The 25669-nt window shown below is 39.1% G+C and overlaps 1 protein-coding gene across 12 annotated transcripts in view; it reads right to left on the bottom strand.

The window, feature by feature from the left end:
• DCAF1 (DDB1 and CUL4 associated factor 1) overlaps positions 1 to 25669 on the bottom strand; it is an 89243-nt gene that overhangs the window by 34605 nt on the left and 28969 nt on the right. For all 12 annotated transcript variants that reach the window (XR_013554206.2, XR_013554207.2, XR_013554203.2 and 9 more), the window contains 9 exons: positions 17151 to 17288; positions 15109 to 15621; positions 14690 to 14791; positions 11042 to 11200; positions 9088 to 9267; positions 8268 to 8477; positions 7423 to 7592; positions 2974 to 3098; positions 559 to 1822 (listed from right to left, as the gene is read on the bottom strand). Coding sequence is in view for 6 of the 12 variants with exons in the window: in XM_078443042.1 (XP_078299168.1) it covers positions 559 to 1822; positions 2974 to 3098; positions 7423 to 7592; positions 8268 to 8477; positions 9088 to 9267; positions 11042 to 11200; positions 14690 to 14791; positions 15109 to 15621; positions 17151 to 17288 (2861 nt within the window). In the remaining 6 variants the exon portion in view is untranslated. The remainder of the gene's footprint in view (positions 1 to 558; positions 1823 to 2973; positions 3099 to 7422; positions 7593 to 8267; positions 8478 to 9087; positions 9268 to 11041; positions 11201 to 14689; positions 14792 to 15108; positions 15622 to 17150; positions 17289 to 25669) is intronic.

Below are 25669 nucleotides of genomic sequence, written 5' to 3' on the forward strand. Positions count from 1 at the left end.
CTGGACCAGCACAAAAACAAGTTTGGGAGTCTAGTTAGGAACAGGATGTTGCATGAGTTCTAGAAAACACACTAGTTGTAACAAGAACACAGAGTATCCTTATCCTAATAATATCCTAACAATAACAATCACATAAGGAACCCCTGGTTGACAAAGGGGGTACAGTCACATTACTCATGTATTTACACAAAGTGACAATCACTGGCATTTCAGACCAACAAATAGTCCAGCTTTCTGGAATCATCACACTTTGATTTAAATAGAAGAATCATGGGGCGCCTGGGTGGCTTGGTCGGTTAAGCGTCCGACTTCGGCTCAGGTCATGATCTCACGGTCCGTGGGTTCGAGCCCCGCGTCAGGCTCTGTGCTGACCACTCAGAGCCTGGAGCCTGTTTCAGATTCTGTGTCTCCCTCTCTCTGTGACCCTCCCCCGTTCATGCTCTGTCTCTCTCGGTCTCAAAAATAAATAAACGTTAAAAAAATTTTTTTTTTAAATAAATAAATAGATAGATAGAAGAATCATTCCAATTCCCAGGTAGTGAGGTGGCCTCTCCTTACCTGCTAAAGATAAGGTGCCTATCAAAGCATCCGCCATCCACCCCTCCATACTTTGGAAATGATGCCCTGCGGTTTAGCCTTGAGGTAAAGTTTATTGGCGCTTGCCGCCTCTGTTTTGGCTCAGGACACTGATGAGGAGTAAAGAGGGAAAAAGGTGGGCAGGTGGCAACTGGGTTCTTGCAGCGAGCATGCTGCTCTCTAAGATATTCTGTGATGATACTGTCCAGCGTAGGTGGGGAAGGAAGATGTCTGTCCAACTGCTTTTTTATGGCTGGGCTTTGGCTATAGGCGCCATGGTCCGACTTCTGCCGCAACACTCTGATTTTCCTGCCATTGCAGGGTGATGGCCTCTCTCTGATAAAACTGATCCTACCAATCAAGGGGGAATTGCCTGCATAAGATGGGCCAGGCAAGGCTAGTGAACCTTGCGGGGGCCGTGGCTGAGGATGGGCAGTGGGGGCAGGAGGGGCAGTGGCACCCACAGAAGCATGGCTGCCCAGTCGAGTTGCAATGCCGTTGGCGATGCGAGGTGTTCGGGGAAGAGAGACGGGAGAAGCAGCAGCAGTGACTGGGGTGAAGGCAGAAGAATGAGAAGCGGCAGTCATGGGCAAGTCAGCCTCTTTCGTCAGCACGGTTGCTGTCTCCCCAAGCCCTTTAGAAATGAGATGGTTACGTATCAACAGAAGCAGCTCTTTCTCAGGGAAGGAAATCCTTGACTGGGCAACAACATCTGCTTTTTGCAGTCGTGCCAGAGACACATCAGTGCCAATGAGAAGAGGCTTTCCTGACACTCGTTCAATGAGCTCAGCAGCATACTTGCAGAACTTGACATGATCACTGCGCTTGTCCTGCAGCACAGGCTCCTTCATCAACTGCTGGATCTGGCAGCTGCTGAAAAGGGGCAGTTTGCTGATGATCTGCCGGACAGTGCTACTGCGAGAAAGGCCCACTAGGGCCTTGCAGGCCAGAGCCCTTATCTGGTCTGCATCAGTGATGGGCATCTTGATGGATAATAAGGACAGGAGCACCTTGATGCCATTGTTGGACTGAACCACATTCCACATCTTGGCCAGGGTGTGCTCGCTACTTTTTGGAGTCTGAGGCAGCTTTCTCCGAGGAGTTCCAGAGATAAACTTGCCAATACTGGAAATTCGGTTATCCGGGCCACAAACACAATTGATGATAATCTGAAGTGCTGACTTCTGAATTTCAGCATCATGGATAAAGAACTCACCCTCAGCCACTCCCAAAATAATGCTGATACCTATTGGGGAGAAATACAAAACATTTTATATTGTTCTTCAAAAAACTAACAGCCAAATTCAATGATTGTTCCAGAGTCAAAATTTAGACTTCGATTCATTTTGTTCCACCTGAAACTACTGTACCATTTTATTAAAGGACAAGGAACTTTTTGAATAAAATACAATCAGTTTTACTACAATATAGCTTCATGATACAATACTTCATATGCAGTTGTTAAACAGGGGAATGAGGTCGGTATTATGTGGAAGTTACCAGGGTCATGTGCAATTTTTCCTGGGTTAAGGGGAGCAAAAATAGCAGGAATAAATTAAAACCTTTAGCAGGAAGGAGAAAAACCCTCAGCCTGGCTGCCACAATGGCATCAGGAACCCTTTCTGCTATATATGAATAAAGTTAAAAACAAGTGGCTGCACCTCAGGCTTTCTCCCCAAAGTGGTACACCCCAAGACCCACAGCCAGTCATACCACTTCCCATGCTCACTTTAGCAGGAGCCCTTACCTGACCTGTTCTTAATACGATACATTTTTCTTTTGTTATTATGTATGATAGCTTCTATCCATTCTGAGCTGCTTGCCAATTACGGAGTTAGGGCTCAGATTACAAAGTTGCTTTAAGTTTTCTACTGTCTGCCCTAACCCATTTTTCCCATAAACTTTATTTTTGGCATAAGACTCTGCAGAGTATAGGTTTTCAAGAATGAACCTGTACCATCATAGCACATGTATCACTTAGAAAACCTGAGTTCACCAACACAACCGATTCCTTTATATAGGGGCAACTGGGTGGTTCAGTCAGTTAAGATTCCGACTCGGCTCAGGTCATGATCTCGCAGTTCATGAATTCGAGCCCCGCGTTGGGCTCTGTGCTGACAGCTCAGAGCCTGGAGCCTGCTTCAGATTGTGTGTCTCCTCTCTCTGTCCCACTCCCACTCGTGCAGTGTGCATGTGTCTCTCTCTCAAAAATAAACAAACATTAAAAATAATAATAAAAACAAATAAAAGCGTATAGCACAACTTAGATGGGACAAGGCATTCTCCACTACTACCTTCTGTTCTAATATTGCAACTCAGGTACACAACTACGGCCAGAATTGCAAAAGAAAACAAATCCAGACCAAGCAATCACAAAAATGGAAAGGTACAACCTACCTACAGTGGAGACGGTGGAGCCAGCCTCATCTAGCACATCCACTGATTCTGCCAACTGCAGCTGGATTTTTGGCACAACAGTGAGAATAGCCAGAACATCCAAAGCAAAGCGCACAGTATCATTCCTGGACAGGAAAAACAATTAGTTAAACGGAAACTAGGAGACAGTCAAAACAAAAAAGTTAAACTGAGATACAGAATAGATCAGAACTACTACCTATGTGGCTCTGTCCCTAGCCAAGACATGAAGAGAGCATTTGTAAGTCACCATGACATTACTTTCAAAACAGTGGGGATGGAATTTTCCCCACTGCTAAAATTAAAAACAAAGGATAATCCCTAATGCTGATAAGGATGTATAAGGACAAATGCTCTCAAACTTTTGGTGGGAGTACAAATAGGGCCCTCATTTTGAAAAACAATCTAGAAATAGGAAACAAGATTCTAAAAATGTGCCTAAGCTTTAGCCCAGGAATTTCACCTGGAAGAATTTGTCCTAAGGAAATAATCAGAAATACAAACAAGGGGCGCCTGGGTGGCTCAGTTGGTTGAGCAACTGACTTCGGCTCAGGTCATGATCTCACGGTTCGTGAGTTCGAGCCCTGCGTTGGGCTCTGTGCTGGCAGCTCGGAGCCTGGAGCCTGCTTCGGATTCTGTGTCTCCCTCTCTCTCTGCCCCTCCCCCACTCATGCTCTGTCTCTCTCTGTCTCAGAAATAAATAAACATTAAAATTAAAAAAAAGGGGCGCCTGGGTGGCGCAGTCGGTTAAGCGTCCGACTTCAGCCAGGTCACGATCTTGCGGTCTGTGAGTTCGAGCCCCGCGTCAGGCATCTGGGCTGGCTGATGGCTCGGAGCCTGGAGCCTGTTTCCGATTCTGTGTCTCCCTCTCTCTGCCCCTCCCCCATTCATGCTCTGTCTCTCTCTGTCCCAAAAATAAATAAAAAAACGTTGAAAAAAAAAAAAATTTTTAAAAATTAAAAAAAAAAAAAAAAAATACAAACAAGCATTTATGTGTTAAGATGTCCATTATCACATCGTTTAAAGTAACAAAAGAATTAGAAAACCTACACAGATAGTAGGAACACATGTGTGTTAAGTTATAGTACACTCATCTGATGAACTATTCTGCAGCCACGGACAGCCCTTCTCAAAGAATTCTAAAGAACAAAGGGAGAGGCTCAAAATACAACATTAATAAAATAGAAAACATAAGATATAAAATTGTAAGTCTGACCATACCAAGTATTGATAAAAAGGCAGAGAAATGAGAATCCCCATATCCTGCTGTTGAGATGAAAATGGTAAAGCAACATCCAATAAAGATGAAATGCAGGCACCCTACAATCCAGCTATATACATCATATCCCCAAAGAGACCCCAAAAGGAGGTATGTGGTATCATTCATTTGATAGCAAAAAAGGAAGTAACAAACACTAAATGTCCATCAATAGGGTAATAAACTAATACAGAAACACGTGAATTCAAATAAATATCAACATATATACATCTCAAAAACACAAGGTTGAAAAAAGCAAGTTGCAAAAGATGCATACAGGATAACATATAATTTAAAAACATACAAAGGAGTATTCTATTATTGCTTATACACACACATGTGTGTGGTATAAAAATATAAATGGAGAGATATACTCCAAATTCAGAAGATTGGTCACTATGGAGAGGCAGAAAAAGGAATTGAGAAAGAAGCAAATAATGCCACCACATGCCAACACTGCATATTGGGTTGTTATGTTAGTCTCTGTACATTTTGTATATTGAATTATTTCATAAAAAGATGAATTTGGTTAAATTCTATGATCTCAATTAGGTATATTTACACACATTATGGAAAAAAGACTAGAGAAATTAACAGTAGCTGAAAATCATTTCCTTCTCTAAGGTTCTGTATATTCTAAACAGAAACAAGTATTTGATTTTTTTTTTTTTTTTTTCAACGTTTTTTTATTTATTTGTGGGACAGAGAGAGACAGAGCATGAACGGGGGAGGGACAGAGAGAGAGGGAGACACAGAATCGGAAACAGGCTCCAGGCTCTGAGCCATCAGCCCAGAGCCTGACGCGGGGCTCGAACTCACGGACCGTGAGATCGTGACCTGGCTGAAGTCGGACGCTTAACCAACTGCGCCACCCAGGCGCCCCATGTATTTGATTTTTAGAAACAAACTTTTAAAGGACACATTCCCAATATATTTATATTCTCTTAGTAATCAAATATGAATTTGCCACTCAAAAAATGTATTTATAACATTCCTAGTTATCTTCTGAGCTTTCATCATCTTTTCAACAAAGTTCAAGTGAATATAATAATCTACTTTAATACTCTAAAACAGTGGTTCTCAGGGCACCTGCATGGCTTGTTCAGTTAAGGGTCCGACTCTTGATACTGGCTCAGATCATGATCTCACAGTCATGAGATCAAGCCCCACGTTGGGCTCACCACAGAGTGTGGAGCCTGCTTGGGATTCTCTCTCTCTGCCCCTTCCCACTCACACTCTCTTTCTCAAAATAAATATTTAAAACTTAAATAAGTAAATAAAAGTAAAACACAGTTCTCCAAGTGTGGTTAGGGGAACCCAGTGATCTCTGAGACCCTTTCAGAAAGTCCCCTGATATAAAAACTATTTTCAGGGGCGCCTGGGTAGCTCAGTTGGTTAAGCATCCTGGTTTCGGCTCAGGTCATGATCTTGAGGTTCATGGGTTCGAGCCCCATATTGGGCACTACACTGACCATGTGAAGCCTGTGTGGGATCCTCCCTCCCTCTGCCCTCCCTGGCGCACGTGCATGCTTTCTTTTTCTCTCTCTCTCATAAAATAACCTAAAAAAAATTTTTTTAATTATTTTCATAATAATACCAGGATGTTAGTTTCCTTTCTCACTTTCATTCTCTCACAAGTGGCTACTAGAGCTTTCTGAGGCTATGTCATGTGTGATGTCACAAAAGAGTGAATACAGAAGCAGATTATGAGATATTAGGCAGACATTTAAAAACCTTGCTGAAATCATCTGGTTTTATTCTGGAAACTTTTCATAAAAAATGCTAACGTGTAATGGGGTTAAGATTATTTTTAAGTAAATTCATAAGTATTTTTACATTTACTCAGTTTTACTTTCTAATTGTTAAATATCAACAGATTTAACACAAAAACAAAAGCTCTTTGGGGTTCTCAATTTTTAATACAATAAAAGGGTCCTGAGACCAAAAAGTTTTAAAATGGCTGCTCCAAAAGTTATCTCCCTAGATTTACTATCCTGGCATTTCACAAACAAGCCATATGCACCCTAAATAAGGCAGTCTTGTCTTTATGACAATGAATGGATAGGGAAAGAAGGTAAAGAATCACTCTTCATAAACTTTGTTACTGTCTTCTCTTCAGATTCTATCTTTTCCAAAATATAACTTTCTCTGATATCACGCTCAAGTAGAACCCACCCAAACTCCTGATTCTATCAGCTGTCCTTTTCTGAGCCTCATCCTGCTGTGCCCTGACTGCTTTTAACTGAATTGTGAAAATCATAAAAGCACAAAATACAGTTTTCTGTGAAAGAAGATTATGTGTGGCTGTCAGCCAGTAGAGAGATGTTTAAAGTCTAAGTACCAAAAAAAAAATACTGAACTGCAGTCTCAAGACAGGACTTCAAACCCACCTCTGCAGCTGTGTAAATTACAGAACTTCTGTAAGAGCACAGACCTTGATCCCCATCTTTTGTGCAGTATTCATAATCATCAGAACCATATATATAAACAAAAATTCTGTAAATTAAAAATATTATCTTCCGGGGGCGCCTGGGTGGCTCAGTCGGGTTAAGTGTCCAACTCGGCTCAGGTCATGACCTCATGGGTTCGAGCCCCTTATCGGGCTCTGTGATGACAGCTCAGAGCCTGAAGCCTGCTTTGGATTCTGTGTCTTCCTCTCTCCCTGCCCCTCCTCTGCTCATGCTCTGTCTCTCTCTCTCTCTCAAAAATAAAGATTTTTAAAAATTAAGAAAAAATAGATTATCTTCGTAGGGGCACCTGGATAGCTCAGTCAAGCGTCTGACTTCGCCTCAGGTCATGATCTCATGATTTGTGGGTTCGAGGCCCACATCAGGCTCTCTGCTGTCATCACAGAGCCTGCTTTGGATCCTCTCTCTCTCTCCACCACTCCCCCACTAGTGCATGCGCACATGCACACGCACTCTCTCAAAAATAAACATTTAAATTATATACATATATGTGTGTATATATATACATACGTATATACATATATACGTATATACATATATACATATATACATATATTATCCTCTTTAATCTACTTTCTCAGATTCACACTCAAAATTTCAATTCAGTTCAACAAATGTTTGCTAAGCATACACTATATACAAACCAATATCACCTTAACCAAAAGGCAGAATCTAACTTCATTTAAAACCTCTCTCTAATCCCACCTTGCATAATAGGTCTTCCAATTGCAGGCAATAGAAATAAGCTGCAACAAGAGTTGAACACAAGAAAGTTTGAGGAAGACTTCAGCTGGTTCCCAATATAGCTGCGCTGGACCATACTCTATCAAAAACTCCATCATTTCCACAATCTGTTCATGAGTATATGAACACGCCTATAAGGAGAGATGCATATTATTAAAGAACTCTATTACCTGCTTGCTACCTTCCTCATCACAGCTCAATAGTCAACAAGTTTTGATAAACCTAAGTAATAATAGCTTTCAAATTTCACAATTGAGTCAATAGCCCACATGTGAAATAATGAATATGTTTAATCTTTTACTTATAATTAGACTCATAATACATTTTGCCCAAAAAAGGTAACAAAATGTTCACAACTTGTTGGTACATATATTTCACAACTTGGAAAAGAAGTACCACATAAAATAACTGGTTTCTTTTCAATTTGTGATTTTTTAAAACACATCTTTATTCCAAAACACATCAAGAAAGTTAAAAAATGATACAGAAGTGGAGTAACAGACGTGCCCTTTCAGAAAAAAAATTCCACACAGAAGGAGGCAGTATATCTAGTACTTTTCATAGAAGAAAGCCCTTTTATACACACTTCAGTTCATCTTTTAGTTTTAATATCCCAGAGAAGTAGCAACTTACAACTAGGAGCAAAACAAGTCCCTGATACATCCATGTTCAAGTATTCTGCCCCTACACAAGGCAAGTATAATCCAACAATGTACATACTGCATAAACTCCATTGATCTCAATGAGTGTTAGGCCCAACAATGTTATAAGAGTTAACTTTTCCTTTTATGGCAAGGTCCTCTCACCTTGTATGGGGGTTGAGGATGGACAAGAATGCCACCCTCAGTCCTCTGAAGTGACTGTTTTACTTGTTCCAATTTAATGGCCAGGTGAGCCTCAAAGTACTTGCGCAAGGCCATGCAGGTATGTTTCCCAGTTTGGCGGCTAGCAAATATTTCATCATCACTCAGAAGTGCACCCTGATCTTCCAAATTTAGAATCTCCAAAGTACTGATCTATTAGGAAAGAGACAAAAAGATGGGGAAAAAGGGAAGGAAGGAAAAAACAGAAAGAAAAAAGTAAAAGGAGGAAAAGGATTACAGTAAACTTTTATGCTCAACAAGACTAACAAACATCAAAGCATATTTGTCTATAAAAGATGTTAAGAGTTGCCATATATAAGCAAAACATTAAACAGTTACTGAAAAATTACATAGCTTGTAATCATGTTGAAAGACATTCAGGCACAAAACCACTGCTTTAAGAAAGATCAAGATTATCAACACAATTCCCCCTATGAGATTAGTATATTCAAGGCAAGTCTACAATGGCAGAGTCCTCTAACCGCTTAAGAGAAGTAAAAGACTTCATTCACAAAAAATGATAGCAAAATTCTTCTAGTCAAAAGCTGTTTCTTGGGGAGCCTGGCTGGCTCACTTGGTGGAGCAAGTGATTCTTGATCTCAGGGTTGTCAGTTCGAATCCCACATTAGATGCTGAGATTACTTAAAAATGAAATCTTAAAAAAAAAAAAAAAAAAAAGGTTCCTCTCTTCTACACTACTGAAAGGCAGCCAAGACAAGCAAGACCCCTATTCCTCACAAAAAGAAGCCACTGAGAACCTCACCAAATTCACCAGACGACGAAGACCATCATAGCGGTCAAAGAGCTCCAACACAGCCCGGAAGGAGAAGCAAATTGAGAAAAACATGGTAGCATGGCAGCATCCTGAGGCATGAGAACATTCCATTAACCACAGAGTATAGTTCACCACATCAGACAGAACATTGTGGGGATGCATACAAACCTGCAAAAAATAAAACAGTTTTTAAAAATTTCAGGCAAAAGAACCTTCAAAAAGGGATGAAAAATTCACCACTGTAGCTAGCTATCTGTGCAGAATACAATGATCATCACTAATGCAGTCATTCTGAGTTTAAAACTTAAGTTACAAATGAAATTCTGTAACACTCTATTCCAAACTGAAGACCCTAAATTTAGATACTTAAATTTGAGCTATTTACTGAATGCCAAATTTTGCAAATATTTACATCCTCTAATGCTCACAGTGCTCAGTTCCATAGGGTATCAGTTCCCACTTAGAAGGTAAGAGGGTGTCTGAATGGCTTAGTTGGTTAAGCATCCAACTCTTTTTTCTTTGTTTTAGAGAGAGAAAGAGAGAGAGAGAGCAAGCTCAATCAGGGGAGGGACAGAAAGAAAATCCCAAGCAGGCTCTGCACTGCCAGCATGGAGCCCAATGTGGGGCTCAAACCCACAAACGATGAGATCATGACCTGAGCTGAAATCAAGAGTCAGACACTTAACCAACTGAGCCACACAAGTGCCCCATAAGCATCCAATTCTTGATTTTAGCTCAGGTCATGATCTCACAGTAGTGAGACTGAGCCCAGAGATGGCTCTGTGCTGGGTGTGGAGCCTGCCTAAGATTTTGTCTCTCTCTGCCCCTCCCCAGCTCGCATGTTCTGTCTCACTCTCAAAAAATAAAATAAAATAAAAAAGATGAGAAAGAAGCTCAAAGAGATAAGAGACTATCCATGGGTGATAAAAGTGACTTGAACCTTCTGATACTACAGATACTAAAGTCTACAAGTTTGTTATCCACTCACTGATTCGTTTCACATACATTTCGATGTCTCCTATGGATCAAAACGTCTCCTATGGATCAATGAATTCTAAAGTATTCCCCAGGTTTACTTTTTTATCTTAGCCATAATTAATTTTGTATACACACCTACAGATTAAGTTACTATTCTCAAAAGAATACATATCTTTGCATAATGTTGATCACAAAAGGGAAAAAAATTAAAACTAAAACATTATTAACAAATATGCAAAGATGAATCAAGACATAGCCCAAGAAGAATTTACCAACTTCACTCTACCAGAAGAGCCAAAACACACAGAACATTAGAAAAAATATTCCAGGCATGGAAATGATAAGAGCTTCCCTAGGTGTGTCTAGGGACCCACTACTTTTCAAATGTAACTCATTCAAAAATAAAAAACAAAAAAAAATAAAAAATTAAAAAAAAAAAAATGTAACTCATTCACATTTTTTTTTTTTAAATCACTAAATAAACAAGTCTTAACTGGAAAAACAGAAGAACCAGATGGGGAAACTCTGGAGCCCTGAGAACAACGGGAATTATTTTATCTCCACCACACATTATTTGTTAACACATACAAAGCATCATCTGTTTTTATAATAGATTAACTCTAAAACCCAAAATATAACTCCATTAACGACATCTGACAAGAGCCCAAGAACTAATACTAATTCAACAGAAATGGCAAAAACTAAATAAAGCCCCTAGACCTCAATCTACCTTGCTTTTTTTTTTAATTCAAATAGGAGAAAAAACAATCTTTTGTAAACAATTTTACATTTTTAGAATGCTTTGTGAAAGCCATATATTCATCATGTTCTCTAATTCTTTCATTAAAATTATTTTCATTAAAATTTCATTAAAAAACTCCCAAATACTCATTTTTTTCTGTGAAGGTGCTAACAAGTCTCCTCACCAAATCCCATTCCCAAACTCTAAATGGACTGGACTTACTCTTTCCATGGCATCCTGGTTGTAGGACAGGTAATACAAGCACATGGATACACCAGTTGCAGCCATAGAAGGACGAGGAATTTCCAGTAATTTCTGTACTCCACCATGCGCAACAAACTCTGTGGCAAACTTGTTATGGAGCAGGAGAGATGCAAGGTGCTAAACAAAGAGGACACATGTTACTGTGGAAGGATCTAGAATCATCACAAAATCTTTTCACAAAACATTAAATCAAGCTGCTAAATAAAAGGAATCCTCTGAAGTAGACAACCACTCCCTCACAACAGAAATAAAACCAGTACTCCAGTACTGCTTAAAGGGAAATAAAAAAACAGAGAAAACCCTCTATGGTATGTGAATTATATCTCAATAAAGCTGGGAGGGGGGGGGGGGGAACCTATTAAGATTTCCTAACATCCCCTTCTAACACCAAAGGTTTTCATAAAGGTGAAAAACAAGAAATGAAAAATACTGCCATAAACAATGACATAGTCCCACAACCATTTTATTATTACATAGCTTCCCTAAAGGATTTTTCTTAACCTTCCCATTTTAATCCTTTAAATATAATCAGCCCTATGTTCTAGTTTTGGCTCAGTCACAGACTTATCATCTAATAAAATACCAAACTCTGTCTTCTTTTTTTTTTTAATTTTTTTTTTAATGTTATTATTTATTTTTGAAGGAGAGAGACAGAGCATGAGCGGGGGAGGAACAGAGAGAGAGGGAGACACAGAACCCAAAGCAGGCTCCAGGCTCTAAGCTGTCAGCACAGAGCCCAATGCGGGGCTCGAACTCACAACCGTGAGATCATGACCTGAGCTGAAGTCAGACGCTTAACTGACTGAGCCACCCAGACACCCCAAAATTTTGTATTCTTTTATACTGAACCTCATTATATATAACTCCAAATAACCATCTTCAACAAGTTACCAAACTAGCAAATGTTTGGAACTTATCAGAATGCACTTTAAACAGATCTTTAAAAGCATGTGATCTTTCAAGTTTTGTTAACTTCCTGTTCAGTTCCCACTAGTCTCTCTGGGTAGACCTGGTCTTCTGGGCAATTTTAAAGGCAGGAAGTACAATGCAAGCAGCAGGCTACTTCATGACCTTCAACCCAAGCTAATGTGGACAGGGCCTCGGAAGAACTAGAGCTCCCCCTCGTGTTTCTCGTGCCAAGGTGTCTTCCAGATGGTGAAGCAGGCACAAAGTAGAGACAAAACAGACTGGAAAGTATGTAACTGGATACAAATCTTGCCAGGGTTAATGGCAAAAATAACAGGTATGTACCTTCTTCAGAAGTTCTCTCAACACCCAGATTCAGACTAATCCTCATATGTAGTTCAAATCTCTTACCTCTTTACTCTTTTTGTCTGTTATCCAAGTCTGTCCTCCAAGTAGCTAAACCACCTATGGTTCCCTGCCAACCCTTAGAAGATGGCATGTAGTTTTTCTCACGTCCCTACCATAAAGTGGCAGTTCCACTGCCAGGATAGGTAGAAGAGAAAAGAGAGTAATAAGCAGGTTCAACCTTACCAATACAAAGCCTATAACCTAGATCACTTTGCTCATGTAAGCAAAGATTCTACTTTCTCTCTTTATATTGTATCTCCGTATAAGGTCTGGTTCTTCAAATGACTACATTTTAACCCATTTTTATTTTAACTTCAACACCTATCCCCCCTCTCCTATACAACTGAACCTTCCTTTTGAACAAAGGAGTACATATCTTTCTACATTATTTCCCTGTAAGAAAGATCTCTTGCCAACTTTTCCCTGTTCACCCTTATTTCATTTTCTTTAATCCCCTATGACTCTGCATGGAAACAGCTGAATAACAATATCCATTATAATTCCTCATACATAACCTATGGAAATAGCAACTGCCCAAATCCCCTCTTCCACTATCTCCTGGTTCAGGACAGGACGCTGCATCTGAAAGCAAGACCTTTGGACTAGAGAGAACTCTGACCTCTAGCTGCATTCCACTGTTGAAAGTATAATGAATTTACACACACACACACACACACACACACACACACACACACACACACTCTACATCCACACACAGGGATATGTTATACAGGGTATGTCTGACCTCCTCCAAGTTTAAAATTTCTGGCATCTGAAAGGCAACTTTCCTCACCTCCATTTCATTTCAATATACTCTGGAACTCTGCTGTCCAATGCAGTAATCATTGGCCACACGAGACTAAGATAAAAAATTCAATGCCTCAGTGACACTAGCTACATTTTAAGTGCTCATACAGCTAGTAGCCACTGTATTGAAAAGCAGAGACATAGAAAATTTCCACCATTACTAAAACTTTTTTTTAATTTTTTTCATGTTTATTTTTAGAGAGACACACACACACACACACACACACACACACACACACACACACACACACAGAGTATGAGTGGGGGAGGGGCAAAGAGCGAGGGTGACACAGAATCTGAAGCAGGCTCCTGGCTCTGAGCTGTCAGCACAGAACCTGACACGGGGCTCGAACTCACAAGCTGTGAGATCAAGACCTGAGCTGAAGTCGGATGCTTAACCTACTGAGCCTCCCAGGCGCCCCTCTACCATTACTGAAACTTCTATTAGATAGCATAGCTCTAGAATATCAAAAATAAAGTTGTTTCTTTCTTTCTTTTTTTTTTTCCTTAAAGTTGTAACTTTAAAGAGCCAGAAAGAGCATCACTTCTTTTTTCAGAGGTCTTTTCTGGAAACATTTCTCAGGAAGAAGACAATACTCCTTCCTTTGTGCCCCATACTTTTTCCACAACATCTATAATATCTAAAAGAAATCATAGGCTTACATGACTGTCTTAAGCAAACTATAAAGATTTGATTTACCTAAAAGTGTAAACATCACAGAAAGGTACTCTGTTCATTAGTTACCTGTTGAGTAGAATTATATGATAGCCACAATGTTATTCATTCAATTTATCTCTCTTCATTCAGATTACTTGAATAAGTATGAATTTCGTGGGCTAGCTAACCTGCCCTCCCCTATTTAGTGCCTCTGCAACTCAGGAAGTCACTTACCTCTACTGAATTTAGGTCTGCCTCTACTTCTTTACTCATTTTCCAATTCACATTTTGTTTACTCTAGATAAGCTAACATCATACGCTATGTAAATGATGAAGAATTCAGAAAAAGTAATGTTGCCTGACAAAGAATATTTAAAAAGTAGGATATAAGGTACTATACACATAGTTTTCCACTCCTATGCAGCAAAAATAACTGAGGCCATCCCCAGATCTAGATCCACTCTCTACCATTCAACCCTGTAGGACAGACTCCTGAATTTCTGTGAAACCACTTGGTAAGTAAGCCTCATCTCTTCTACCGAAATAAGAAATTTTCAATTGTTACTATTTTGACACATCTGGCAATGAAAATGCCCTGAGCAATAAAACTCAGAGATGCTATACACCAAAACACATGGGTACATCCATGTCAATACAACACTCAGTACCTAACATTTTCAAGAATTTTACCCCAAGTGGGGCACCTGGCTGACCCAATCAGTGGAGTGCACGACTCCTGACCTCAAGGTTGTGACTTTGAACGCCATGTGAGGTGTACAGATTACTTAAAAAAAAAAAAAAAAAAAATCTTAAAAAAATTTTTTTACCTTGAGCGCCTCAAATGTAAGCAGGACATCATTAGTCTGTTTCAGGTCAATATAGAACATCATTAATTCCCGTGATCCAAGTTGCATGAATATGGGAAGTAACTGAAATGAAAACAAAAATAAATCTTAACACTGGGTTTATTTTCACATATTTCCTGTTCCATTATGAAGACAAAAGATTTTAAAAAAATGAGGTACCCCCCCCACTCCCTTATAAACATACAAACCCACTTTTATCAAATAGACCTACATCTGAAGTGACCTAAGACTTTACCAGTGGCATAAGACTTCACCAGTTTGAGGCAAAGACTTTTCTGTATTAGAGTAAAAACACCTCAGAGTATAAAATGCTACCTAAAATATCTCAGAAATAAGCACTAGTCCCAAAGTGTGAACAGCATTCTTCCCAATAAGCTTACCTCCTGATATTCTCCTAGGGGGGTCAAATACTGGAGAATGAGTCGCTGCTCAATAGCAGGAGTCATAGGATAAAGAGTATAATTGGTGCCAATCACCCAAGGGGACATTTCTGACCAGCTGCTATTAGATAGCTCAACAAACATACGATCTGGATCAGATGCTGAGAAACCCAACTTCTGCTTGGCTTTCCTAAAACTCTCTCTGTCACCCTGTTTTGCTGACTTGTTTTTCCTCAATCCTCCCTCGTCAGGTTTGGCTGCTGAGTTCACTCTACTACTGGTCTTGTGGCCTGAATCAAGATGAAAGGAAATCTCCATGTCCCCAGAGGCTTCCTCTTGTTCACCATCCACTACATCTACAGCCATGTCGCCATAGTCCATATCCACAGCTTCTTCATCCAGAGGCAAAAGGGGTTCAGAGGAGAGCTTTCGCGGGCTGGGACGCTTGTTTTCCTGCCGCAAAGCCACTTCCTGAAGTTGTAGCTCCCTCAGTCTTCGAAGTACTATTGCCACCTATCAACAGATATTGGAACAAAAGGCCTTATTTCTTCTGCATCTTAATTTAAATGAGTCTTAATAAATAATTCTTATTTCCATTTAAGGAGAAGTAGACCCTCATGCAGTTATTTCAGTATCTGGAAATGGCTAATTCCTACAGCTTAATGAAATAAACAGCTAAAACTCTCATTCCTCATAAAATTTCCCAGAGAACCCAAACCACATTTGCACATCAGACATCATTCATAGCTGATCTATCTGGATCAAGCTGGGCTGGACCATCACACCTGAAGAGGCAGACACTAGACATATTCATGATTTTAAAAAAATGTCCAGGGGCGCCTGGGTGGCTCAGTCGGTTGAGCGACTGACTTCGGCTCAGGTCATGATCTCACGGTTTGTGAGTTCAAGCCCTACGTCGGGCTCTGTGCTGAGAGCTCAGAGCCTGGAGCCTGCTTGGGATTCTGTGTCTCCCTCTCTCTGTCCCTCCCCCACTCATGCTCTCTGTCTCAGAAATAAACATTAAAAAAAAAAAGTCTGAAAACATGAAAGCTTCTCAAACTTATATCTGTTGTAAATGCATTGTTAGATATTGCCATCTACATAATTATACAATCTATTTTTCAAGTTCACTACTTTTTCATGTTTTAAGTACTTATTTTATTTTTTATTTATTTTTGAGAGAGAAAGGGTGCAAGCAGGGGAGGGGCAGACAGAGCGGGAGACACAGAATCTGAAGCAGGCTCCAGGCTCTGAGCTGTTAGCACAGAGCCTGATGTGGGGCTCTAACCCATGGAACATGAGATCAGGACCTGAGCCAAAGTCAGACACTCAACCAAAGGCACCCCTTAAGTACTTATTTTTTGAGCCAACACTAAAATATAGCATTATGCTTAGTTTAAAAAAAAAAAAAAGAAAGAAATTATGCCTGCAATTTACTTCAAACTACATAAAAAAAAAAGGATGGTGGATGAAATAAAAGAAAAGGTGGATGGATGGATGGGTATGCACGGGTATAGTAAAATGTTCACAAACAATTTAAGTGGTATGTACACAGCTGTTCTCTGTAAAATTCTATTTTGCTGTATGTTTGAAAATTTTCATAATCCAAATGTTGGGATATGATCCTTGATAAGATGAAAAATGGCTATTTTCAAGTTAAAAAAAGTAAAATCAAAACTATTATGAAAAGTAATTTTGAGGGGTGCCTGGGTGGCTCAGTCAGTTAAGCGTCCAACTCTTGATCTTGGCTCAGGTCATGATCTCACAGTCTGTGAGATCAAGCCCCGCATCGGGCTCTGCACAGACAGCACAGAGCCCGCATGGGATTCTCTCTCTCCCTCTCTGCCCCTCCCCAGCTCGCTCTTTCTCTCAGAATACACAGACTTTAAAAAAAAAAAAGTTATCTTGAAATGTCAAAATTATAGCTATATTCCAGTACCATATAATGAATAAGATCTACCTTTTCGAGTTCAGGTAGTAAGGAAAGAACTTGTGAATACTCTCCCACCTTATACAAAAAGTAATTCTAACATAGTCCTTACCAGCTGTGAATTCTCATCTCTATAGTTGGCAGCAATGTCTTGATTCTCCATAGCACCTCCTAACAGTCCAGTAGAATACGTCCTCAATGGCTGATCAGCCTCTCGGGCCCATTTGAAAAGATTCTCAACAATTCCCTCCTATAGTAAAGGAAATTAAATAGTACAATTCAGCAAAGACCATTTTCATAATTAAAGACATAAGCAAAGATTTTAGTCTTATGAAAGAATCTCTTAATAAGATATTTCAATGCTGCTCATAAATTTAAAAATGCAAGTAAAGTGTCTAAGTGGATTAAAGTGTCTGTACATCTGTGAAATAGATTCCTATCTAGCCACTGAAATTCAAGCTAAAGATCAATAATCACATAACAGTCTTACCTTAGATGTTTGAGACCCAAAATATTCCATGACCAAGTGGGAAGCACTAAAACTTCTATATTCTTTGAAGTTCACAATGCACAATTAACATTACTAATGAGAAGTCATCCATCAAAGTACTTAACACCACATATCCCAAACTCATTTTTCATTAGTTTTTTTTATGAAATAGTACACATAAACATGCATACTCCAGGGGCAACTGAGTGGCTCAGTCAGTTAAGCACCTGACTTCAGCTCAGGTCATGATCTCATGGTTTGTGGATTTGAGTCCCGCATCGGGCTCTGTGCTGATAGCTCAGAGCCTGGAGCCTGCTTTGGATTCTGTGTCTCCCTCTCTCTCTGCTCCTTCTCGCCACGCTCTCTCTCTCTCTCAAAAATAAATTAAACGTTAAAAACAATTTTTTAATTAAAAAAACATGTATAGTCCAATCAAAGAAAATGAAAATCACCCACGATCTACTTGAGATCTTCCATGTGTTCTTCCTTATACCACCTGTGTCCTCTCTTCCCAAAAGGTACCCATGTTACTAAATTTTAACAATTTTCTCATTAAACTTGTTAAAGTTATATGCTTTGAACTATATAAACCACATGATACTGCATTTTTCTGCAAGTTATTATTCACCATTATGTTCTTTACATTCACCTATATTATTACATGTAATTGTCACAAATAGCATTCAACATAAGACAGACTTTAGACACAATTACTTATTAACTTCTATCAACCTTACGTGATTAGGTAAGTATTTACTGAAAAGGAAACTGAGTCACAATAAGGTTAAGTAACATAAGTGAAAGAGCTGGGGTCTGATCCCAGGCAGTTGACCTCCAGATGTTCTTCACCTCCGTATTTTGCCACTATTTTGTTGGCTTAAAAACCACAACTCTGTGAGTCTGAGCCCCACAAGAGGGCTCTGTGCTGACAGCTCAGAGTCTGGAGCCTGCTTCAGATTCTGTGTCTCCCTCTCTCTCTGCCCCTCCCCTACTCGTGCTCTCACTCTCAAAAATAAACATAAAAAAAAAAAATCTTTAAATAAAAAACTAAAAAAAGAAAAACAGAAAAAAAACAACTATTTTTGTGCAAGCCTATCCATAGCTATCCACAGAGCAGACATCTAGGATCAGAACTACTAAATCAGGGGGCACCTGGGTGGCTGAGTCAGTTAAGCATCTGACTCCAGCTCAGGTCATGATCTCACAGTTCGTGAGTTCGAACACCAAGTGCTAACAGCACAGAACCTGCAGCCTGCTTCAGATTCTATGTCTCCCTCTCTCTCTGCCCCTCCCCTGCTTGCACTGTCTCTCTCTCTCTCTCTCAAAAGTAAATAAACATTAAAAAAAAAATAAACTACTAAACAGGGGCGCCTGAGTGGCTCAGTTGGTTAAGTGTCCAACTTTGGCTCAGGTCATGATCTCACAGTCTATGAGTTCGAGCCCCGCATCAAGCTATCTACTGTCAGCACAGAGGCAGTTTCGAATCCTCTATCCTCCTCTATCTCTGCCCCTCCCTCACACGCGCACACTCTTTCTCAAAAATAATTAAAAAAAAAAAAAAAAAAAAACTGCATCATGGATGTAGGATATGTGCATGCTCAACTTTACCAGAGAATGCCAGGCTATTTTCCAAAGTGACTGCAACAATTCACATTTCCACCAACAGTGAATACTTTTTTTCTACATCTCTGTCAACACTTGACCACAGTCATACTTTTCACCTTCTGTAGTCTGGTGGGTATAAAAACAGCACTGCATATAATTTGAATTCATCATTATTAATGAGGTTCAGCATTTTTTCATTCCTGTTGACCATTTAGGCTTCCATTTCTGTGAAATACACAGCTTTTACAAGTGTTTTATGATAAACACAAGCTCATAATTTTTATGTAATCATACTTAACAGTATTTTCTTTTAAATTTTGTGCATTTTGTATCTTAAATTCTTCCCTAAGGTCATGGAGTCATTATCCCATATATTTCTAAACATTTTAACCTCTTTTCAAAAAATTAACACTCTGGGGGCGCCTGGGTGGCGCAGTCGGTTAAGCGTCCGACTTCAGCCAGGTCACGATCTCGCGGTCCGTGAGTTCGAGCCCCGCGTCAGGCTCTGGGCTGATGGCTCGGAGCCTGGAGCCTGTTTCCGATTCTGTGTCTCCCTCTCTCTCTGACCCTCCCCCGTTCATGCTCTGTCTCTCTCTGTCCCAAAATAAATAAAAAACGTTGAAAAAAAAAAAATTAAAAAAAAAAAAAATTAACACTCTGAAAAACACATGCTGAGAAATTTTGTTTTAAAATATTGACATGAGGGGTTCCTGGGTGACTCAATCCGTTGAGCTTCAACTTCGGCTGAGGTCATGATCCCACAGTTGGTGAGTTCAAGACCCGTGTCCAGCTCTGTGCTGACAGCTCAGAACCTGGAGACTGCTTCAGATTCTGTGTCTCCCTCTCTCTCTCTGCCCCTCCCCTGTTCATTCTCTCTCTCTCTCAAAAAAAAAAAAAAATTAATGAAAACATTAAAAAATTTTTTCAAAAAAATATATTGACATGAGAAGTGCCTAGGTGGCTCAGTCGGTTAAGTGTCTGACTCTTTGTTTCAGCTCAGATCATGGTATCACGGTTCTATCTTCAGCTGTGTCTAAACTTCACTCTAATTCATCTACTATATTTTTAAATTCAATAACTGTAAACTTTATACACACTAGCTCTCTGTTTCCTTTCCCAAATGGCCATTTTTCTCCCATGGTCTTGGACTTTTGTTAAGAATTTAGATTCTTTTTTTTTTTTTTTTTTTTTTTTTTACATATCCAATAATTTTGAACCTTTTAAACCATTCTTAAGTGTACAATTCAGAGTGATTAAGTACATTTACAATGTTGCATAACCATCACCACTGTTTTTCCAAAACTTATTATCCCAAACAGAAATTCTGCACCCCCACTTTCAATAATAGATAGAACAACCAAACAGAAGATCAGTAAGGAAACATAAGAGTTGAACACTATAAACCAATTACACCTAACAGACACACAGAGAATACTCCACCCAACAAGACCAGAATATACATTCTTCTTAAGTACACATGGATCATTTTCCAGGATAGACCATGTTAAACAACAACAGGGTTAATAAATTAAGAAGAATAAACTCTTACAAAGAATTTTTTCCAATCACATTGAAATTAAATAAGAAATCAACAACCTAAGGAAAACTGGACAATTCATATGTGGAAATTAATACACTTTTAAATAACCCAGGGGTCAAAGAAGTCACAGGGAAATTAGAAATACCTTGAGATGAATGCATACCAAAATTTGTGGGAGGTGTCACAAGCATTGCTAAGAGGGAAATTCATGGCTGCAAACATACATACAATTAAAAAAAAAGATGGATCTCAAATCCCTAATAACCTAACTGTACACTTTAAGGAACTAGAAAAAGAGCAAACAAAACCCAAAGGTAATAGAAACAAATAATAAAGATTAGAGTGAAGATAAGTAAAACAGCAAATAGAAAAATACAGAAAATGAAACCAAAAGTTGTTTCTTTGAAAAGATCCAACAATATTGACAAATCTTGAACAAGACCCAAAGAAATTTTAAAAATAAAAATAAAAAAGACTCACATTACTCTCAAAACTGAAAGAGAGGAATGCCTGGGTGGCTCAGTCAGTTAGGCATCCAACTCTTAAGTTTCAGCTCAGGTCATGATCTCAAGGTTCAGGAGTTCAAGCCCCACATCAGGCTCTGTGCTGACAGTGTAGAGCCTGCTTGGGATTCTCTCTCTCCCTCTCTCTCTGCTCCTCCCACTCTCTTTCTCTCTCTTCCTCAAAATAAACAAACTTAAAAAACAAATAAAATTTAAAAATACAAACAAAAGTTTGTACCAATCTTACTACCAATCTTGCAGAAATAAAAAAAAACATATAAAACACTATAAACAATTATATACCAACAAAATGAATAACTTAGGTAAGATGACAAAATGGACAAATTCCTAGATACACAATCTACCAAAACTGATTCATAAAGAAAAACTGATTAAGACCTAAGTAGTAAGGAGACTGAATCAGTCATCAAAAATCTCCCAAAATAGAAAAACTCAGGACCAGATGAATTCATTGGTGAATTGTACACTAAACATTTAAAGAATACCAATCTTTCTCAAACTCTTCCAAAAAATAAGGGAACACTTCAAACTCATTCCATTAGGCCAGCGTTATCCTGATGCCAAAGAGACTATAAGAAAACTATAGAACAATATCCCTTATGAATACTGATACAAAAAAACCTCAATAAAATACCACAGCAGCACAGTAAAAGGATTATACACCATGATCAATGAATGGATTTATCCAGGAATGCAAGCATAGTTCAACATACAAAAACCAATCTAGTACACCAAACTACACACAATAAAATGAGTGTGAAATTACCGTGAATTAATGGAAAACCATCTGACCATCTCAACTGATACAAAAAGAATCTGCCAAAAATCAACACACTTTCATTAAAATACTTAATAAATTAGGAACAGAAGGAAACCTCCTTAATATCATAAAAGCCAGTTATGGAAAATCCACCCACACTCAACATTATACTCAACAATCAAAAAGACTAACAGACTTTCTCCCTAACATCAAGAACAAGACAGAGGCGCCTGAGTGGCTCAGCTGATTAAGTATCCGACTTTGACTGAGGTCCATGGGTGTCCAGCTCTGTGCTGACAGCTCAGAGCCTGGAGCCTGCTTCAGATTCTGTCTCCCTCTCTCTCTGCCCTTCCCCTGCTCATGAGCGCACACATGCTCTCTCTCAAAAATAAGCACTAAAAACAATTTTAGGAAAAAAAGAACAAGACAAAGATGTCTGCTTTCACTACTTCTATTCAACACAGTAAGTTCTAGCCAGAACTGGACAAGAAAAAGAAATTAAAGGCATTTATGTTGGAAAAGAAGAAATAAAATTATCTCTATTCACAGATGACATGATATTTTATGTAGAAAACTTCTAAGATTCCACATACAATGTTAGAATAAATGAATTCAACAAAGTTACAGCATACAAAATCAGTTACATTTCTCTTTTTTTTTTAATGTTTATTTTTGAGAGAGCATGAGCAGGGAAGGGGCAGAGAAAGAGGGAGACATAGAATCCAAAGCAGGCTCCAGGCTCTGAGCTGTCAGCACAAAGTCCAACATGGGGCTCGAATACACAAGCCGTGAGATCCCTGAGCCGAAGTCGGACACTCAACTAAATGAGCCACCCAGGTGCCCCATCGGTTGCATTTCTATACACTAGTAATGAAAAATCCAAAAAGAAAACACATCCAGTCATTTAAAAGGGACTTCCTAATATCTTTCAGATATCTGTTCTATTTGATTCTTCTCTTTATTTTTATTGTTAATTCCTAATCCTGAAAAATTATTTCCTGGTGTATTTTGTAATGTTTTTGTGAACTCACTTCACCTGGAAATTGCTGTTCTCTGAAATCCATTATAGCCTGGATTATGAGAGCTTTCCCCAAGAGTAATTTTACATTTGCTTTTGTCAGACACTCAAGGAATATGGTTAGTTCAGGACAATTATTTTGTTGTTAATTTCTTGACTTTGGGGTTCCTATTCATATGGCAGAAATTTCAAACATACACCAAAATAAAGGTTGTGCCCAGAGTGTCTCAGAGATTTATCCTCCCCTACCCCACACACTCACCCCCTGCCATCAGAGTGGAGTCACAGACTGAGAAACCAGTCACCTTCCATGGCAGTAGGCAGATACTTCTCTTTTGCACTGTTTCATTGAAGGTCCTTTGGGAGTACTGGTTTTACACAGGGGTCGAGGTCCCAGTTCCAACTGTTCAGCCAAGGTTTTATCTCCTGTCCTCAACTACCACTTTGTTTTTACAGTTACCTCTGGCACCTAGGGATTTCTCTAAGAGTTTATTGCAATTTACCTGGAATCTGTATGTGCATGCAATAGGAAAGTTTCCAAGTTATCCTGGATAGATCTGGGTCTCCTCCCTTCTTTCTTAAAACCATTTTTTTTCCCTCTCAGCTTCTGAAAGGTCATATGTTCATGGTTTTCTTCCTACCTCACAGGATGCTGTGAGGACTAATACATGATGCAAAACAAATGCTTAGCACAGGGCTAGCACTTTATAAATGGTAGCCATCTACCTATTAAATGATCTCATGGACACTTTTTTCATAAAGCACCTATTAACATTTTAGAGGAATCTTAATGTTCCAGAATATAAAATCTGAGAAACACTCACTTACAGATTATACTTTCTGAGACCTCAGTCTCTCTGATTTTATCCCTCCCACCTCCAATAATTTAAGGACAACCTCAAAGAGAAAAACATCAAAACAATACTTAAAAAATAAGTCCCTAGAGGCACCTGGGTGGCTCAGTCCATTAATCATCCAACTTCAGCTCAGGTCATGATCTGGTGGTCCATGGGTTCAAGCCCTGCATCAGGCTCTGTGCTAACAGCTCAGAGCCTGAAGCCTGCTTCGGATTCTGTGTCTCCCCCTCTCTCTCTGCCCCTCCCCTGCTTGCGTTGTCTCTCTCTCAAAAATAAACATTAAAAAAATTTTAATAAAAATTTAAAAACTTTTTTAAAAAAGTCCCTAAAAGTCCTGACCTGACTTAACACTGACAAACTTAACCATAGGAAAAACCTAGTACAGGAACACCTTGGTAGCTCAGTGGGTTGAACATTCAACTCTTGATTTTGGCTCAGGTCATGATCCCAGTATCACGGTATCAGGCCCCACATTGGGCTCCACACTGAGCATGGAGCCTGTTTAAGATTCTCTTTCCCTCTCCCTCTGTCTCTCCCCTGCCTGCATGTGTACATGACCTCACATGCGCTCTCTCTTAAAAGAAAAGAAAAACCAGGGCGCCTGGGTGGGTGGCTCAGTCGGTTGAGCATCCAACTTCGGCTCAGGTCATGATCTTCCGTTTCATGAGTTCGAGTCCCACATCGGGCTCTGTGCTGACAGCTCAAAGCCTGGAGCCTGGTTTGGATTCTGTGTCTCCCCCTCTCTCTGCCCCTCCCCTGTGCTTGTGCTGTCTCTCAAAAAAATGAATAAATGTTAAAAAAAAAAAAAAAAAAAAAAAAAAAGAAAGAAAAACCTATTACATAAATAATATTAAAGTGCTCAGTTCTGTAACACGCTTAATATAATGAAGAAAACTACAGTCAAATAATTGTAAATAAAATGTAAAGCTATTTCACTATCTCTGAAAGTACAAATAAGCAACTTTTTTTAAAAAATAGTGGCTAAAATAGAATCAATTTAGTGAAATATCAGAATGTATCACACAAAGAGTAAACAATGTTCAAAAAACTTTTTTCATATACTTACTGTATGTACTGGGTTGCAATGTAAAAACATGTTACTACAGTTCACAAAGTTTAAGAAATACTGCTGTAAAGCAGAGTCTGAACCAGAGCTTTGTAAAACACCAGTAGCCCATCTTTCCAAAAATAATGATCTCTAACTCATTAATTTACAAGTTATAATTGCATTTTAAAGTAAAATATTGGTTCACACCAAAAAATTTGCATAGGATACTTCTGAAGGATAAAGATCATCATGTAATCCAACATTAAGGCCTCACAATCTCAAAGAAGTTTGTTATCTGTGCTCTAGGACACTGGATTCAAGGCTATGTTATTTCCTATCTAACATGTGATTTTGCTTTAATAATTCACTTCTCTCACCAGAAATGAGTTATTATGAAACAAATTTTATTACTCAAAAAAATCCCTCAGTGTTTCTGACATCCAAAGGGTATTTACTTCATTCTAAATATACAATGATGCAACTATAAAGAACCAGAGATGACTTTTCTACAATGACAACCAGGACACTTTTACAAAGCACAGTAAAATCATCTATGGTCTTCTACAAATCTTGCATATACAAATACACTGCTATAAATGCTTCATTTGTCATCTTGGTTTTCAAAAGAATGCATATTAAGGGGCAGCTGGATGGCTCAGCTGGTTAAGTGCCCAACTCTTGCTTTCAGCTCAGGTCAATCTCATGGTTTGTGGGATCGAGCTCGAGCCCCACCCCCACCCCCACTCAGGCTCCGTGCTTACAGCTCGGAGACTGCTTGGGATTCTCTCT

This window comes from Panthera onca, chromosome A2 (genome assembly GCF_046562875.1).
Source record: "Panthera onca isolate mPanOnc1 chromosome A2, mPanOnc1 haplotype 2, whole genome shotgun sequence".
Taxonomy (NCBI): domain Eukaryota; kingdom Metazoa; phylum Chordata; class Mammalia; order Carnivora; family Felidae; genus Panthera; species Panthera onca.